The 19,315-nt window shown below is 40.5% G+C and overlaps 1 protein-coding gene across 4 annotated transcripts in view; it reads left to right on the top strand.

Moving 5' to 3' along the window:
- The window catches only part of LOC116052586 (Kv channel-interacting protein 1), a 48,039-nt gene extending 28,885 nt beyond the window's left edge, over positions 1–19,154 (top strand). For 3 of the 4 annotated variants that reach the window (XM_031303386.2, XM_036002655.1, XM_031303387.2), the window contains 7 exons: positions 14,322–14,446; positions 15,915–15,984; positions 16,089–16,159; positions 16,258–16,365; positions 16,496–16,600; positions 16,946–17,008; positions 17,492–19,154. In XM_031303386.2, the coding sequence (XP_031159246.1) occupies positions 14,322–14,446; positions 15,915–15,984; positions 16,089–16,159; positions 16,258–16,365; positions 16,496–16,600; positions 16,946–17,008; positions 17,492–17,539 (590 nt within the window). In that variant the 3' untranslated portion in view covers positions 17,540–19,154. Of the gene's footprint in view, positions 1–5,121; positions 5,408–14,321; positions 14,447–15,914; positions 15,985–16,088; positions 16,160–16,257; positions 16,366–16,495; positions 16,601–16,945; positions 17,009–17,491 lie in introns of those variants that run through there. The other variant, XM_031303389.2, reaches the window with a different exon arrangement.
- The last annotated feature ends 161 nt before the right edge of the window (positions 19,155–19,315 follow it).

Here is a 19,315-nt window from a genome sequence, read left to right on the forward strand (position 1 = left end):
TGTTTATTTCACTGCTCTGCTGAACAATTGACACTGGAAGTAACACACTGACACGTCATCTCATCTGACTCTAATAATAACTGTGTGTGTGTGTGTGTGTGTGTGTGTGTGTGCAGCTAACTTATTATTTGGGCAATTATGTTTGTTTGGGCAATAATTTTCCCTAATACATGATGTCTGACAATTTAAGGGTCATGCATTTGCTCTGCAGAAATTCCTTATTGTTTGATGTTGTCATTCATTTAATGAACATTGTGAACATTTTTCGATTTTATCTGTTATATATGTTGTTTTAGTTTTATTGTGCCCGTTTTTCACTAATGGGCACAGTGTAAAAATTATATATAATTATTATTGTTATTATAACTGCCTAGAGACCAAGGTGGCATATTTAAATTAGTTGTGTATCTGACCATCGGTCCAACAGACATGCAGTTTACTATCAGATTTGGCAAAAATGTTTAAAATCTTCTCATTTAAGATGCAAGTCGACTGACTAATGGATTTATCAATTAATGTACTGTTTCAACCCTACCCAATACGTACTGTTGGAACTCAGCCTCTTTAGTCACTTTAGTCACTTGAGCTCTTTATGTTCCTCTTTAAATTCTGCAGGAAAGAAATCTCTTTTTGTCCCATGTCAAACTAGTTATCTATGAGGATGTGTTCCAGTTGAACTGGGAAGTTCCCAGTCAAAAAATGTCAACTGGAATGCCCCCTGAAGTCAGATTTCCTACTCAGAAAGTCAGGAGAACCTCACTAACCCCGACATTACAATCCAATATGGCTGCTCGGCGCATCAACAGTAGTGATAGCTGTATGAATATACTGTTTCACTTCTGTCTTATTTGTGTCATGTTGCTACAGTGTTTGCATGTGCAAAATACCACTTAATGCATTGTTATCAACTGGTATTGCTAACAATGGCTAACCTGGCTATAGTCCCCCTACCCACGTTTTTCCGACTTGTAACTGGAACGTGATCAACTCGGGTGTGACGTCATTCCCAGTTCCGACCTCGAGGTAAATGATACGCAACATAGTAGCGGAGCAGAAACTGCGTTGAATGGGAAGACAACTCTATTCCCTTTGCCCAGTCTTTCTCTCTCTCTGTCTCTTTAGTTTCTCTCATGGATTCCCTTTTTAATCACTCTCTATCTCCTTTTCATACTTTATCTCCTGCTTTCTCTCACTCCACATTATTTCCCCTCTTCACACCCATCACCATTTCTTATATTTATCTATGCCTCTCCACCACTCTTTTTCTCTTTTCCCCCTCACCCTAGATATTGACAGATCAATATCGGAGGCTCCTCTAATTATTCCCTTTTTCATAATGTGATGGGAGCTGGCAAGTGTGAGAAGTCATTTGGACAACACTAGATATTAGTATTGATTTTCCCAATAGATATATTCTTTCCTGTCCAAAGCCACGCTGCCCCTGATGAGTAATTGCGAAAGCCTGGTGTGCCAGTGAGACAGTGTCATGATAGATTCATAATCCATAATTGTTAGGATGAAACTTTTAGGAGGAAAAGGGGGAGTTTTTATGTTGCAGGCCTGCAGGTTAGCACTGAGGTTGGTCTGAATGTGCTGCTTTGAAGACCTGAAGCTTCCATCCAGTGGTTTGATCTTAATAAAAGCTTGCGACCCATTATTTTTCCCTCTTTCTCTTTGTTCTTCCATCCCCTTCTCTGGAAATGTAGTGTTTGCATGTCTCAATCGTTCTCTTCTCTGCCTTTTCTTTTCTGCGATGCCATTCGCCCACTCTCCTAGCTCTTGTTACCCACTTCTTTCTCTTTCTTTCGCTCTCTGCATTGCACTCTAATCTCCAGCTGGAAGCTTTTCTTGGTGTGTTTCCTCATTCTCCTTCTTCATCTTTCATTGCCAAATATGTTTCCATCTCTGCCTTCGCTGCTTTTTTCCTATCTCCTGATGCGCTGCTGTCCTACCTCTTCCTACTAATGCTGCTCTCTTCACACACACACACACACACACACACACACACACACACACACACACACACACACACACACACACACACACACACACACACACACACACACACTCACTCAGAAACTCACTCACTCACTCACTCACTCACTCCAACCTCTGGCTCTCTTTATCTGCTCTACATACATACTTTGAAATGATTACTAGAAAGAGAAACATTTCTGTCAGTGTGTTGAAACAGGCCTGTTAGAGACCGGAGGGAGCTAGAGGGTGACGGAGATGTTTGAGATTGGAACAAGGTGGGAACTGTTTGAAACTACAAGAACACTAGGCTGATATGTTCACAGAGATTTATAGGGAGAGATGGGCAGATAAAGGTGTGTTGGTGTTGGCTGTATGCCTGGAGACAAATTTACAGATAAGAGAGGGGAGAGAGATGGATAGATATGGTTTAAGGCTAAAGATGAAATGGGGTTCAGTAAAGATAGGAAACACTGACTTTGATAGCCTGTAAATTCATATAGGCACAAAACAGGCAGTGTCTCATATAGCAGAGAGGAAGAGCTGTGTCTGTGTAGCAGGAAATGGTCATGCTCCATGGTTCTGCACGCTGATGCCACTAGATTCCACCTCATCCTATAATCAGCTATTCTTTCTGTCCACGGCTGGTGAATGTGCAGTATATGTGCGTACATATGTGTCCTTCTCCATGTGTGTGTAAGCACGTGTGTGTGTAGGCAGGGTGAAAGTCTTACTCCCTGCTGCTGTCCATTCTGTCTCTCTCACTGTTGTGCAAAAAAAAAACACACACAGCGGAGCATTCATGAGCAGATTTTCACAGAAGCAGATTGCAATTTTTTTTTACTCACCAAACTAAATCTTTCCAGCTAAATCTTGCCATATGGCTTCCAAACAATCACGCCTCGTTCATTATTCACCATCAGCAGACAAAAAGTGGCCCATATTCGGAGCAGTTGCCACATTTGCAGAAGCATTATTACGGATGGCTGGCTTGATGGAAAAGCGTGTCTATTCTCTAAATCAACTATGAAAAACTTGGCTGTAAAACCTGACATAGGCATCATTTGAAGAAGCAATTGCAACTCTATAGACATTATGTTTTGTTCATTTATTGGCAAAATAAAATTTGTGTTATGTTTTCACCCTTGAAGCAAACTGTAACTTTGATCATAGTTGACAGTGACATTTTTACATGTCCTCAGGCTTGTGTCATCAGCCAGTGATGAGTGGATGAGATCTGAGCATCCAGCACACACACACACACACACACACACACACACACACACACACACACACACACACACACACACACACACACACACACACACGCACACGTGCGCGCACACACACACACACACACACACACACACACACACACACACACACACACACACACACAGTTTATAAAATATGACCAAACATTGTATAAGGAAGTTAAGAGTTGTTCTACCACAACTAGCAACTACATTAAAATGCTTCTCTCCCAGTACTGCATTGATAATTATGATCCTATAATATAATTATCTCAGTTGCAACTTTATTAGGCAGACCTGTACAATCTATTGCAAATTGATTCAACAGCTCTGCCATTAATTTGACCTTAATAGTGTTCAGTTTATGTTGATATTGTTGTAAATGTGTAAATTAAAATATATTTTCATTATTGAGGTCATAGTTAACGGCTAAGGTGTTGTACTGGACTTCATTTTTTTTAATTCCTTTGTCCTCCCTGTTTACATACATGAGGAGAGCAGAATATTAGAAACACCTTATAATGCATTCCAGCACAACACACCACTAACTATGACCTTGATGCTAACACATGTAATTAAATTCACAAAAACTAGGAATTTATTCTTTTAGTCATTATAAAAGTAGACGTTATGGCAGAGTAGTTGTATTGCATTAGATTGTACTGGTTTACCTAATAAAGTGGCCATAGAGTATACATTACAATATAACATTTTGAAAGGGACCAGTCCGCATTCACGCTCGATGCTTAAGATGATTTTGCTGTTACTACTTTGGTACATTTACTTGAGTACAAAATGCAGGATTTCTACTTGTAATAGTGTGGTATTGCTACTTTTACTTCAAAGTGAAAAATCTGGGTCCTTCTTCCACCTCCTGGATATATGTTTTGTATGTGCAGCCTGTTGTACAAGCACATCACATGTTGTCATCCGTAACTGTCTACGAATTTGTTATGTTGTACTTTCATCAACTGGGACCGTACACCATGTTTGTTTTGATCGGGTTTTAATTAAAATGTGATTTAATCTGGTGTGTGCGTGCAGTTCTCACAGGCAAGAGCACACTCCTGCAGTATAATCTGACACTTGTCATGATCCCTCTATTTCTCCCCTATTAAAGATCTCATTCTTCTCATGTCTTGCCTTTTCCTGCTTTTAATCTCTCTCTCTTCTTACATCCTTGACTTTAAGCCTTTTCCCTCCGTTCTGCTCTCCTGCTGCCTGCCTACCCGTCCCTTTTCCTTCCTTTCTTCCTGTCCTGGGAGCCAATCTGCCATCACTCAGACACTCTCTCTGTACCATTATCCCTGTTAACGTGTGTGTGTGTGTGTGTGTGTGTGTGTGTGTGCGTGTGTATATAGGGGTATTATGGATGGATGAACAGGAATGATGGATTGAGTGAATGAAGGTGTTGATGGATTGAAGTGGCCTTTTCATGAACAAACCGTGATGATGAGGGCCCTTCATAATTTTTGTCACATCCGCATGTTTTCCCTTTACTCCATAATTCACATTTACCTCTCAAATCAATATTTTAGGCTGTATCTATTTGCATATTTGTCCTCCATCAGAGAGAAACAGATGTGTTTAGGTGTGAAATGTAACAGGGCATGTTTGTTGTTGTCTTTCTCAGAGTGATTCCCGGAGTGTTCTCAAATCAATGGGTAGCCTACGCTCATATTAATTTATAATTTAGTGAAACAAGATCCTGGCGATTTCATATGAATCACTGATGCTCTGCTTGGCTCTTGGCTTGCGTGTGTAGGTGGGAGGGAGCTAGAGGGAGGGAGAGAGGGAGGGAGGCAACAACCTCTAATGAAAAACAAGGAAATTGGAGGGAGGGAGATAGAGAGTGGGAGAGTGTGGGGAGAAAAAGAGGAGAGAGAGAGAAAAAGAGAGGAGGAGCGCTGTGAGATGGAGTGAGAAAGCGTGAAAGGAGGGATGATAGAGGGGTTTCTGTCGAGAGCAGCCATTGAGAGAGGGAGGGAGGGAGGGAGAGGAGGATGAGAAGAGGAAAGAGGGTGAGGGAGTGTGTGTGCGTTCTAACCATCCAAACACGTGTCAAAAGAGATACAGACTTCAGCATACAGACGCGCTTGTTTCCACGACGACGACAGCAAGCATGGGGGCTGTGATGGGTACACTGACGATGCAAGCCAAGACGAGGAGGCTGTCCAGGGGTGAGGGAATACACACACGCACGCACATGCACGCACACACACACACACACACACATACACACTCACTCACTCACTCACTCACTCACTCTAGTACAAATATACTGCGCACGTACGCAAGCTGCAGACCAAAGATTAATAACTGCTCGTATTTTAAGATGCAGTGAAAGAAAGAGGGCATATGATTCGTAGTGTGTGTGTATGTGTGTGTGTGTGTGTGTGTGTGTGTGTGAGAGAGAGAGAGAGAGAGAGAGAGAGACCAACAGGTGTTCCCAGAGGAAAAAGAGCATCTTTTTATTCCACAACAAAGTTTCAGTGCAACATTGTGTGTGTGCAGCCACGTGAATGTTGTCGAGCTTATCTTTTTATGACAGAGCAAACCAAGGGAGGAGAGAGAGAGACGGCTTCTTTTACTGTGTTTGAGTCTGCTTGCGTGCTTGCATGCATGCGTGTGTGGTTGAGTATGTGTGTGTTGCTCTCTGTCTAGCAGTGTGTGCAGATGTGGGCATCAACGCTGGTAAACACGCATGTCGAAGGTATTTGTCACTCTGCTCACACACTGCTGTTCCGTCTTGCTGTTACCTTGGAAGCACGGTAGCCATGGCAACAATAGATGGGAGTTTTTGGGTGGGAGGGGTAGGGAGGTTTGATGAGATTGGGGTATTCCAAAGTAAGTCAAGGCCATGTGAAATAGATAGTGAGAGATGCAAATATGCACAAAAACAATGTGAAGACCTGTTGCCTGTGAGAAATGTTTTTAAGCCCGTAAACCTCATTTATATAAATAACAAATCCAAACTGCCTGCTCAAGTGAATGGGCACACTGAGCAGAAGACCACTGTCAGAGTGAAATTATCACTTATTGTGTGTAGTCATTTAAACTTATTTGTTAAGGCAGGCTATTATCAGTTTTTCAGTGCAATTTAGACCATACAGGACAATTTCCCAGTGAGTGCATATGGCTCGTTTCTCCTTTTTAATGAGCCTTTTTTTCTTCACAAGTACACCTAACCCTGTGGGTATTAAAAAGGCAAGGCGTAAATGTGTTGCTATTTTGAATAATGAGGTGATTGTAGATGCACTTGCATTGTGCAAACGGGTGAAATCTGACTCCTGCAAATGAAAAACAAGCCTATTTACCCCAACAAATGCCTGGCAAAAAACACAAAAGAATGGGATGTGTGGATGTGTAAAGCTGGGGCTATTTGGAGGTTATTTGTAATTCTGGTGTTGTGTTGTGGTGCTTGAGCGTCTCTCCCTCTCCCGCTCTAACATGTTGGATGTATGCAGGATTAGTGCAGCAGGGCTTGTTTGTGTGCAGCCCCCTATTCTGTGGTGTTGCCGATAACTTGTTATCTGGATTGTGACACTGACAGCGACACTGAAAGTGAGACGGTGCACGGCTGTAATATTGTGAGATTAGATTCCTACAATGATTGATCCTCTGAGCACGAGCTCATCACTGTGCTCTGAAGAAGAAAAAAGAATTGTCTCGCCGCGTCTGAGTCCTGTGCCTCCCTGAATATTTTCATGCCTGCTTGTCTAGTCTGTCTGTTTTCATCAAGGCTGCTTGTTGTACTTTATTTTCTGTCAAGTGTTCTTTTCTTCCTGACAGCCTCTCTTTGTCTGTTGTTTCCTCCCACCTGTTGTCTTGTGTGCCTGGTTTTCTTCTGGCAGGCTAGCTTCTGTGTTTTCCTTCACATCTGTTGTGGTGGCCTCTGACCACTCATCTCTCCAGCAACAGTCTCACCTGGCATTTTTCTTCCTTCCCTGGTGAATTTTTCATTTTGTTTTCAGTTCCTATATATCTCTGTCTCCCTCACTTACTCCCTGCAGCAATGTTGTCTCAATCATCTCCCTGTCTCCTGTACTACTCCTCTGGTTCCCCCTCTTATCTTGCTTTCTTTGTGCTTTCTGCTTCCTCGCTACCCAGCCCTCAACCTTTTCTTGTTTTTTTTCATCATTTCACATCTTTTTTTTTCAATTTACCCTGCTGCTGTCTCCTCTCACTGTTGTTTCACCCCTTTTCTCCCTCCCACTCCTTCTCCACGCTTGTTTCTTTTTATCTTGACTTCAAATTCCCCCCCACTCACATGCCACCGCCACAATTTGCTCCTGGCTTACTCTCTTCCCTCTCCTCTCTCTCTTTTATGCCTCCATTCTTTCTCTCATGTGCATCCTTTCTCCATCACCCACACTCCCATTAGCTGGTGTGAGTGCTTATTAAGTCATCTCGTCATTCTCCACACTTGGCATCCAGCAGTGTGTGTGCACGTGTTTGTGTACTTCTACAGAGTCTAGACGTGTATTTACTCAAAGACCAATATTGGCACGCTGCTACATGTGGGTACATGAGCAGCATTTGACTCACTCTTCTCAAACATACATAGCAGTGGCACACTAATATGTGAGGAAGTGACATTAGGTGTGTGTGTGTGTGTGTGTGTGTGTGTGTGTGTGTCAGTCACACAACACTGCAAACACCCTCCAGCACTTCAGTCCTCAATCACGGTGAGGGTTAGTAAGCAAACTGTGTGTGTGTGTGTGTTTGTGTCTGTGGGTGTGTCGGTGAGCATGCAAGCATGGGAGTGTATATTGTTTTATGCACACGGGTGCCTAATATTTTATCTATGACCCTAGAAATAATGTGCTCATGTTTGTCTTGTTCAAGGGTGTGCGACTGGATGCATGTGGCCCTACGTGTGGAAGTGTGTGTGTGTGTGTGTGTGTGTGTGTGTGTGTGTGTGTGTGTTTTAAAGCAGAGTGAGTCATTGGACTTTCAGTGAACCACCCAAAGGCCACTCAGGGATTGGCCCCATGGCCACTGGCTTGGATGTTTACTGTGGAAAACAATGCCTCTCAGAATGAGAGCTTGAATTCATGCTGTGGAACATGATTATGTTGTGCAGCTTTTGCATGGCGTAAATAGAACTGTTGCAGACGGAATCTATTTTTAAGTCCTCCATATCACCAGGGAGCCCTTGGCCAGTAGAGCTGCTACTTTCTTGGAGAGCCCTCTCCGCCATTAAAGAGGTCGATGAGAGCGACCCCTCTCCATCGCCGCCAGGACAGCAGATTAGGCTAATTCAGATTATGCAAATGACACACTCTCTGGCAAGGATTACAGGACACTGTATGAGAAGGAAAGAGAGCATGGCAGAGATAGAGTGGCAGAGTGAGACAAGAGTTTGGCAGAGTGAGAGAGATCAGAAATGGAGGAGAAAGGAGGATTTAGTGGGCAACAGAAGAAAGGAAGAGATGGAGGAGAGCTACAGTTAAATACAAGAGCCAGCAGAGGAAAGCTAGGAGTTAAATCATGTGTGTGTGTGTGTGTGTGTGTGTGTGTGTGTGTGTGTGTGTGTGTGTGTGTGTGTGTGAGTGTGTGTGTGTGTGTGTGTGTGTGTGTGTTGATGTAAGAGGTATTTTTTTGTGACAGGATGCTGGCTGGGGACAGTGACAGACAGTCTTTTCCTTGCTGACAGTTAAGGTCATGGTTTAATACTCAAAACAAGCTCTGAAAGAAATGGGTTCTGGGTTTTGGTTACTGTCTAACTCCATGCCTTATACTAGCTTGTTTAACAGATGGAAGTGAAGCTCTCGAGGCAGCTTTTTATGTAGATTTTATCTCGGTTACCCTAACCTCCAAAGTTTTTAGGTTTGGAACAAAAAAATTGTAGTAGTAAGTATGCCCTATAACAACTCAGTTATACACTGCCATTTATTAATGGTAATCTTACACTTTTAAAAGAGGTTTCTTATGTAAAAATCTTGCAATTAGACCTTTGCTAATTATCTTTGTGGAGAACCAAATTATTCACAGTTTCTGTGCACTGACTGGCAGAGGAAAGCAGGAGCGAATCATCCACTCCCTAATATCTGTGAATGGATTACTGAACAAGCAAAGGCCCAGTGGGTCAGGGGGACACTAAGCAGGAGCCTCCCTTTGAAGTGACTGTTTTAACATTTTTGTTTGAAAGTAAATGCGCTCGGTCAGGAACGACATTTATTTTTTAGCTAATCTCAGACCTGCAGCCTGCTGCTACCACTTTGTTAACAAAAAAATCATGTTATCACATGGAAAAGGTCTACAAATCACATGTGCATATTTTTTTAAATTCATTACACTTGAAATGTGTTTCACATGTTATATTTTATGTGTGAAATGTCTGAAAAAAAACCACGTGCCTACGTGTAAATTAATAATTGTTTTTATGCTCTGCTCTGCTTTATTTTTAATTAGCATATGTCTTTTATGTTTATATTTTATCACTGCACATTGTAGTGCATTTTTTTGTCTGAAATATGCTATATAGATGAAGTTGTAAGCACTCAGGCCACATTACACAAATTTAATCTGTATTAAAGGTCTGCTTTGAGAAAATATAACATGTGTCACAAGTTTCCTTTAATATTCTGTGGTATAGTATCCTACAGAAAGTGTACTATTCAGGGGAAGGAAAGGAGTGTCGGTGTGAAAAAACAGGAAGATTTCTCCTTCACCATGTCTGTGTGTTATACCATGACAGAAATGTTGCTGATTGGTCACAGTGAGAGACAGCTGAAGGCTGATTACTTGAACGAACACAATATCTCATCCTTAACAAGTGATGTGTACACTACGGAGCATTTTTTAAATGTCTGGTAAATTAAATTAAATGCTACTCTTGCCACTAAATTTAATTTTACCCAGCAGTTCTGCTTTAATCCCAGAACGGTAAATAAAGCAAACCTTCAATTGGCAACTCTGTGGGAAACCTCTCGATACAGCAGAGCCCCCTGCAGCCTGCGAGTCAGTGGCTACACACTTCAGCTCGTTGGGCAATCAGCTCCTTTTTACATTCACATTTGGACATAAATGAATGTCAGCTGGTCACAGTTCAGAGATACTACAGAAAATGTTTATTTAATCATTTCATGCTTTACATGCTAAGAACATGGTATGTTTTATTTTTGACATTTTGTTCAGATGTTCTGAGCTTTATCATGTTATGACTGAACATATCAGCTAAATCTGAAGTAACACATGTAATGAAATGTGCAACACATCTTTATTAGAAGCTTTGACGCACACTGGTATCCTATGTGTAAGTTAGTGCTTCCCCCTGTTGGTACTTGCAGGCTATAGCAGGTTATATTTATACTCAGTCAGACGCATTACAATATTAAGACATAAGGGGGATGGATCCTGTTGTCTCACTGGGTGTATTCATAATTACTGATTTAGATAAAAGTGTTGTAGTATTACATTGTAGAGTAAGTCATTTTAAAAGGACTCATGTCATGTTTGGTTATAGAAAAGTCCCTTTGTAGTGAATTATTAAGCCTTCTGTTGTTCGGTGATGACTGTGTGTCTTAATGGGGCCAATTAATCAAGTGCTGATCTGCTCATAAACACGCATGCACACACGCACACACGCGCACACACACGTGCAAACAGTCACAAGACAAACATGCGGTTGTACAGTAGAAGGTGAGTTTATCATTGTTACAGTGTGCTTAGGTCGGACCCACAAGTTAGAGCTGCGTTCCCAAAGAGTGAAGGACACAGTGACTGTAACAGAAGGGGGTGGGGGGGGGAGAGTTAGTGGGATGGAGCGAAGGTCAGGATAAGAGAGGGAGATACCCCAGGGAGTCGAGAGACAGGGGGATAAAAAGACAGAGACAAAGAGAGGCAGGCGAGTACTGATCTCACTGTAGGAGTAGGCAGGATGGATAGAAAGTGTAAAGGCATGAGAGAGAGGTGAGAGAAACAGCTCCCTGTAGCTAACTGTAGTCAGATTCGGGTGAAAAAGCTATAGCAAGTTAAAAAGTTTAGAATGTGTTTGTTCTTGCATATTTCTACAGAATATGGTAAAACTCCAAGAATTTAAAAAAAAAAGCTGGGCCACGTATAGGAATAATAGTTGAGTTGGAGACAAAAAGCTTCTAGAGGCCAGTGGAAAGAAAGAAGTAAATCAAAAATGGAAAGAGAGGAGCAGAGTGAGAACAGCTTACATACTATAGCCATCATTCTGCTGTGCTGTGGGGCCGTCAAAATGCTGCACCTACTGGGAGTCATCACAGTAGAGGGTAAGTTAATACTACAACTACGATCACCCGAACAAGCACTCACACTATCAGCAAAGTTGGAAGGTTTTTACTACTGTCTGTCTGTGAGCAAGTTATTGATTTTTTGGATTATGGATGTGGGGATGTTTGATATGTGGAACTTAGATCACTTGTATTCAGCTGCTACTTTCTGAGAAACTCAACGGAATACAAATACATAAACAAGCAGTGAATTCATGTAAATGTTAGAGGCTGCAGACTGACTGCACTCTCAACTGCATGTACTGTAATTAATTCTTAACTATTGCCTTCAATCACTCGTAGTATAGGCTTGCTGTAGAGGGCTTGCTGCTTTTGATATTCTAAATCTCTCATATTCGGTAAACATTTACTTCAATGTCTAGTGTCATCCATTTTTAAAGAAAACTAAAACTGCTACAATTAACTGAAAGTTAACAGTGTTAATACACAAATACTAAAAGTCATAACAAATGAGATAACTCATGTTCATATCACAACTTTACCTTTGCTGGATGTATTCCAAAGCTTGTAATTGTACAAATCTTAAGTTGTAGGTGTGTGTGTCTTCATGTATGGATCCTTTCTAACCAGTGTATTTAATTTATTCTACATACCTATTTGTTTTCTTCATATAATCAAACATTTGCATTTATTGCATTATTTCACCTTCTGGGCTTTTTTTTAATGACATGCACAATTGCACATATATCTTTGTACAAAAGTGTTGCCCTGCTAACCAATGTGATCATAAGGGCTAATGGACTGAGTGAAGGTGAAAACAATTTTAAACCTGAATACTGTAACTGACACTGACTCTCACGCAACTATACATTGTACTTTGAGATGGGACGTCCTGAGCTGTGGTAGTTTTTGTGTAAGCAGGAAGTGTGCCCTAATTGGGTGTAAAGGATTTCACCTTGAACCATGATTGTGAACCTCCACCCTAATGTGACACTGAAACACTGAACTGCCTTTGTGATGAATTGAATGGCCTTCAGGGGTGTGTGTGTGTGTGTGTGTGTGTGTGTGTGTGCTATGTAAAGAGAGGCTGCTTAACAACTAAACAGAAGTTATACAAAGTCATGATGTAATAATGCATCCATAATGTAGAAAACTAGTGGGCATAGTGTAATAAGCTTTTGCTGGAGAACATACTATATTATTGTATTTTATGTGGGCTGTTACAGTTCAAAATTAGTTGTATTTTGTTTTGCAAAATAATCGTATCAACATGCACAGTGACACCAATCTCATCAGTACCTAGTGTACAGTGCAACATTATATTAGAGGGATGTCATCATAATTTACATACCATCATAATTTACATTTAAATTCAAACCCACTTTTGCTCTTAAGTCACGATGGCAGCACTTCTATGCAGACATGAAAAAGTCTGCTAATGTTTTAAATGGGATCATTGGACTGTCGACTGAGGTTTAATTAAGCAGTGAGATGAAGTTGTCTTTGCCTGGCACTGTAAAAATGCCGACCTGCTACCCATGATTCTCTGAGAGAATAGAGCTGAGGATGTATTGGTGTAATAAAGCTTCACAAAGCGCTAATGGTCTTGGCACACATTCTATTTTAGGACTGTTGATGTTTCAAAATCTGGAGTGCCAAGGACAGTGTGAACACTGCACTCTGTGACACTTCATTAAAGCAGGACAGGAGCCTTTTTAAAAAAAAATGCTTTAGCTCACTCACTGTACCTGCGCCACCAGCACCCATTCAAACCACTGCCTGCTTAAATCCTCTGATGACAGTGCTATAATCTGTTTACGGATGACTGTAATTTTCTAATGCTAAAAAGACAGAGGAAATTGTACCTGATCACCATGCAGTGCTATGAATGGGAAGTCAGCTCTTATAGATAATTAGAGGTCTATGCCAGCAGCAATCTAAACTGACACACCAACTGTCTATCTTCCAAAACATTCATATCACTCTACGATTATATAACAAACTATGATGAAGCAGGAGAAGACAATAACTTCAGGTCTCTCTCAGATGCTCCACACTAAAGCAAACACAGCTGAGCAAGCTCAGGCAGGTCAGTGACGGACAATCAGACTGTACAAAGTGCATCGTGTTATTAACCACCAGTGTGGTTTTTTTAATGTCTTTCATTTTACTACTGCACATTATGATCACTTTATCATATTCTGAATTTGTATGACTATTATTATACTAAATTATGCACAGTTATAGTATTATGCATAATTATTACATTGCAGATTGTTTCAGGGAGTATGTGTTTAGACAAATGTGCTTTTATGCGTGTGTGTGTGTGTGCGTGTGTGTGTGTGTGCGTGTGTGTGTGTGTGTGTGTGTGTGTGTGTGCGCGCGCGCGCATGCACACGGTTTAGAGTTAGTAGATTGTCCTCTCTCCCCTCCCCTGTGGCGGGGAGAGTAATGAGTTGTTAATGATCGGGCCGGTGAGAGGAGGAACATGGAGCTGTTAAACTGACCTCTACCTCTCCCCTCCTCTCCTTCCCTTTTACAGCCTTATTATTTCTGCCTTATCCAGTAGAATAAATATTAAAGATATTCAGAACACTGTGTCCCATCTTCCTTATTTTTTAAATGTCTTTTTTTTTTTAATCTACCCTTCCGTTATTTTGCTCTCTCAATCTTTCGATGTTTGTTGTGTATGAGTTATGTTAAAGGACAATTCCGGTGGAATTCCTGTTGGGTGCTAACGCTAGCAGGAGGATAACACGGTGTAGGCAGCACCGATTGTTTTCGTTTTTTTTGCTACTGCCAGCACTCCAAATTTCCAAACAACAGAGCTACGTGTTGAAATTGACCGGAATTCTCCTTTAAGGAATATTGCTTTATGTTTCTTCAGACAAAACTGATGATGACTTGGAGATAACCATGGTGTGCCATCGACCCGAGGGCCTCGACCAGCTAGAAGCTATAACCAACTTCAGCAAAAGAGAGCTCCAAGTGCTCTACCGGGGCTTTAAAAATGTAAGTGACTGCACTTTCTTTTATATATTTTACTATTTATATTTTGCTATTTTTTATTTTGTTATTTACAGCATATTGTCATTCTGAAGAGCTTCTAAACTGTTTTCGTTTTCATCTTAAAACAATGACAATAAAGATATATTCTGTCTATTCTATTCTAAGTGCACTAGGAATTAGTCCTTCTTATACTGTACATACAGTACATACCCAAAGTGTCCATGTGTTGGCCGGTAGATCGCTTGCTCTAGTGCTGAAATGTAGAATAAACCTGAAGTTTTGAGCAAGCAAACCAAGAGATTGGCTTAAAAGAATAAATAATACTTCACCCAAGAATTCTGAATTATGTTTGGAAATGATTTTATTCATGTGTGAACAAAAGATTTACTTAACATCTTGAATCATTCAGTGTCGTCCTGGCTTGTGCAGTAACTCACCTTAGACCCATAGCAACTCTGATATACTGTACGGGTTAAAGTCCAGACAGACATGGAGGGATCAAACAGGACCTTGTGCGATAGATTCATTAGGCCTCCTGGGTAAAATCCATCATCTCTGTCTCTAAACTGAGCAAATAACAGGTGCATAACAAAAACTGATGCTTCTATAAAAGAATATAAGCTTGCCAAAGATTCCTTTTTTGGGTGTGTAATGCTTTGACGAACACTTGCTTTGAAGCAAACACATATGATTGTGTTTAATATAAATGAAGTGGTTTTACTAGTCACCTGTTTTTCCTCTGGTAAATCAATTAGACTTCATATCAGCACCAGGAGCTGTCCACAGTTTAAGCCTGTATGTCTCTCCAATGAAAGGCACAGATTAGAGGATGAATTAAGGGCGTTTTCATTGGATTAAAAATGACCTCATGGCATACATTTATATTGCTGTTCTAAAGCTACAGTAGATTTATTAAAAGGTTTGATGTTTCTTTAGATTTCATTGCTGCTATTTGTTTACTGCTACACTTGGTGCTTTTTTTCATTTTATTGTTGACATTGTTAATTCTATGTAGATCTTGTTTGCAATGGTCTTTTCTTTTTTCTTTTTTTTTTTTTACAATATAAATATGCTTTTAAGTTGTAATACATGCCAAAGTATTAAAACAAAATCATGTGTCATCCAGGGACACTTTTGGTGTCTCTTTTGCAAACTTCCTGCTAAATTAAAGCTCTATGTAAAAACTAGACTCAATAGTGACACCCTGGACAGACGGACACATTTTGCAACTGCAGTCTGTTTTACTTTTGATGGTTATACACATGAATGCTTTGTACCAACTACAAACTGGTAATATTTAAAACTTTGTTGTACTTCAAAAAAATGTATCACATAGAGGTTTAACCAACAACCAATCAACACTCTTCATCTGTTAAACCCTCCATCAGTCCTCCATCAGTCTCTGTCCAGGTTGGTATCTGCAGTCTCCCACCTCCTCACCCTCTCTTTCCATCTCCCGCTCTCATTCCAGGAATGTCCAAGTGGCGTTGTGAATGAGGATACTTTCAAGCAAATATACTCCCAGTTCTTCCCACAGGGAGGTAACGGCAGAGAGTGTGTGTTGTGATGTTTGAGTCTACACTTGTCTTGGCCTCTGTATTGTTTCTACCCAGTGTATTGACACGCTACATTCTTCTTCCTGCAGATGCCAGCACCTATGCACACTACCTGTTCAACGCATTTGACACAGCACAAAGCGGCTCCATAAAGTTTGAGGTTTGCTTTATTCTTCCTATTCAAGTAATATTCTTGTTTTTTTTTCAAACTTGCCCTCCTTTGTCAGTGTTTCATTCTGTCCTTTTTGTCTCCATCAGGACTTTGTAGCAGCTCTGTCCATCCTGCTGAGGGGCTCCATCACTGAGAAGCTACAGTGGACCTTCAACCTTTACGATGTCAACAGAGATGGATACATTAACAAAGAGGTGTGTGTTTTGTGTATATGTAAATGCCTAACCTTCATTCTTTTTTTTCAATTGTGCTTATTTGCACATTGTTTATGTATTTTTATGTTAATCTCGCACTTACCGTCCCATTTGTGTGTCTGTTTTGTAGGAGATGACAGGCATCGTCAGAGCGATATACGACATGATGGGGAAGTACACTTACCCTGCCTTGAAAAATGATGCACCCAAACAGCATGTGGAGGCCTTCTTTCAGGTAACAACATCTGAGTACTTTATTTAAGTCTAATAAAAACGCCAACAACAGAAGAAAAAATGGGTAGTTAGCATGAGCAGTAAAGTACACCATGAAAAATAAAAGACAATAGACTTAACTTGCAAAAAAAACAAACAGAAGAAACACCACAGCAAAGAGAGCTGAGTAACAAAGAAGTTGCCAAAATGACAAAATGACACACTCACAGAATAGGCCACTGATTTTAGTAGGACGTGTATTTATTCACAAAAGCTTTGTTGATAGCGTTTGTACCTTTGATTAATATCTTAATATCTGACACACCTTTGACAAATGGAGTGACAGGATGTGTGTTCTTCTCCACAGAAAATGGACAAAAACAGAGATGGTGTGGTCACTCTGGATGAATTCATCCTCTCTTGTCAAGAGGTACTCTCCTTTTTTTCTTATTAAAGTTACATAATCCTAAGGATCCCTCTCCAATCAACCTTTTTTCACTGAAGACATGTTGACATGTCTCAGTAGGAAGACACAGGTGTAAATTATTAAATGAATGATGGCTGAATTCTGTTAAAACGGGCACATCGTTAATATCATTCGGATCACCTGTGCTTTGTGACATGTCTGCCGTGTGAAAGGCCTGCTGTAATATTTGCACTTACTTTACTTACTATTTACGCAAGGTTTCTCAGATTCTTTGCTTATCATCCTACTCTGCAGGTCTCACTATACTGGCTATTAATTATGGTCTTTGCTACCTTTTATATCAAAGTGTTTATCTGCAGAGAGATCACTGACCAACATTTTACAGGCTTTTACTGCCCCCTAGTGGCCAGAAAACTGAATGAAATGGTGGTTGTTGGCTGACTCTCCTCACACTCAGCTTCTTAATTTTCCGTCTTCGTTGCACAGGATGAAAACATCATGAGGTCTCTACAGCTCTTTGAAAATGTCATCTAGACAACAAAAAAGAGGGGACGGTGCAACAGACGAAAGCGCCAAGCGAGAGAAGAGAATGGAACAAAGAAGAAAAAGAAGCAGGAGAGATGAACATGCAAGAGAAAAGGAACAGCATAGCTTGAGACAAAACATGGATCTTGTAACTTTGTCTGTGACGGTTTCCACAAATCTTCATGGAAGGCATCTTGCTGTAACAAATCCTAAGGGACAAACGTTTTGAAAAACGTCCTTTGGACTTAAACCCTTCATTTGACCTTTCTGTAACAATTTACCTCATCTCCATCTCCCTCGTTTGTTGCTGTCGTTACGGTTACAGTCGCCTCAGACTGTATGTATTTCATGGCATCGTGTAAATACCGATTCTCACACATTTGGTCGAATACTTCTTTGTATATTGAACCACATTATCAAGCAGGACTGGAATTCCTAAAAGCAGCTAAGCAGTGAGATCAACCCAATGCATACTTTGTGCATTAGAGGCATAATTAATAGCTGTTTTCATCATGAATTTCTGTGTCAATACAACAAATGTGAGCAATATTGTGAAGCATGCAAGACAGAGTCCTACTACATATTTAACATATATGTGCCATGAAAAACTTGGTGGCAATATATTCAGCTTAAGTAGATACATTTGAAAAGCCAAGGTCTGGGTGTAGCATCTCACAGAGCCACCTCATCCATTTCTGAATTCAGACACAGGCCTGGAAAGGTTTGCGGAGCTGAATTTAAGCTTGCAGTCTTAAGTCTCGTGACAGCTTGCAGCAGTCTTCTCTACACCTACTGTGGGTGTTCCAGTGGTGTCAGTCAGTGTTTCAATGTTGTAACGACTGAACTGTAGATATTTAACTGTTGTATTGTATTGTGGCCGTGTGGAACAGTCTTGTCTGCGTGTTTCTGATTCTGACTATCTGTCTGTCTATCTGTCAAATTGGATATAACTGTAATTATTCTACCTGACACTCTTTATTAAATAAAAAGTCAATTTAGAGGTTTACTGGCGTACAGATGCAAAGTGATGTGTGTGTGTGTGTGTGTGTGTGTGTGTGTGTGTGTGTGTCTGTGTCTGTGTGTTTGTGGTGTCCTGATGTAAAGTTTCTGTTTGCCTGAATATTAACATTTTTTTCCGAGCAATTGGCTTCATCTTGTGGACACCACAATCCGTCCAGAGAGGAGAGTTTTGTCGTCTGTTTTGTCCATTAAAAATGTCGACTCAGAGCGACCAACCTTTCACTGTGAGGGAGAGACAGGAGAGGGGAGCTAGATGGAGGGATTGTGGAGAAAGAATAGAGGAAGATGAAAGAGTAAGACAGGAGATGAGAGAGACCTTGTCACTGATTCTGAAGGAATGGAAGCCATGTTTCGAACAAGAGCCATAGTTTGGAAGATTGAGCAGGACAAAAATACAGATTTATAAATGATTTACTGTCATGCCCACTCACTGTGCTACCAATGATAACCCTTACTGAGATGTGTTACGGCTCATCTCAAATGTACCCAGATAGACTAACAGACAAGAAGACAAACAGATAGACATCTTAAAACTGTCAGAATGAAATAATGTGCGTAATAAAATATTGTATAGAATCATTATATTTATCAATAAACTTTTCAAGAAACAAAATGAATTCATGTCTGCTTGTCACGTCACTTCACTTCAAAAAATTTTTCTAGCTTATAATTATGGTGTAATAAAACCTTAAAAATCATGTTTTATGGTGCATCATAAAGAGAATGAGCAAAAAGGGTCACAAGAACAGTTTATATTGTTATTTA

The sequence above is a fragment of the Sander lucioperca genome, chromosome 1 (assembly GCF_008315115.2).
Source record: "Sander lucioperca isolate FBNREF2018 chromosome 1, SLUC_FBN_1.2, whole genome shotgun sequence".
NCBI lineage: Eukaryota > Metazoa > Chordata > Actinopteri > Perciformes > Percidae > Sander > Sander lucioperca.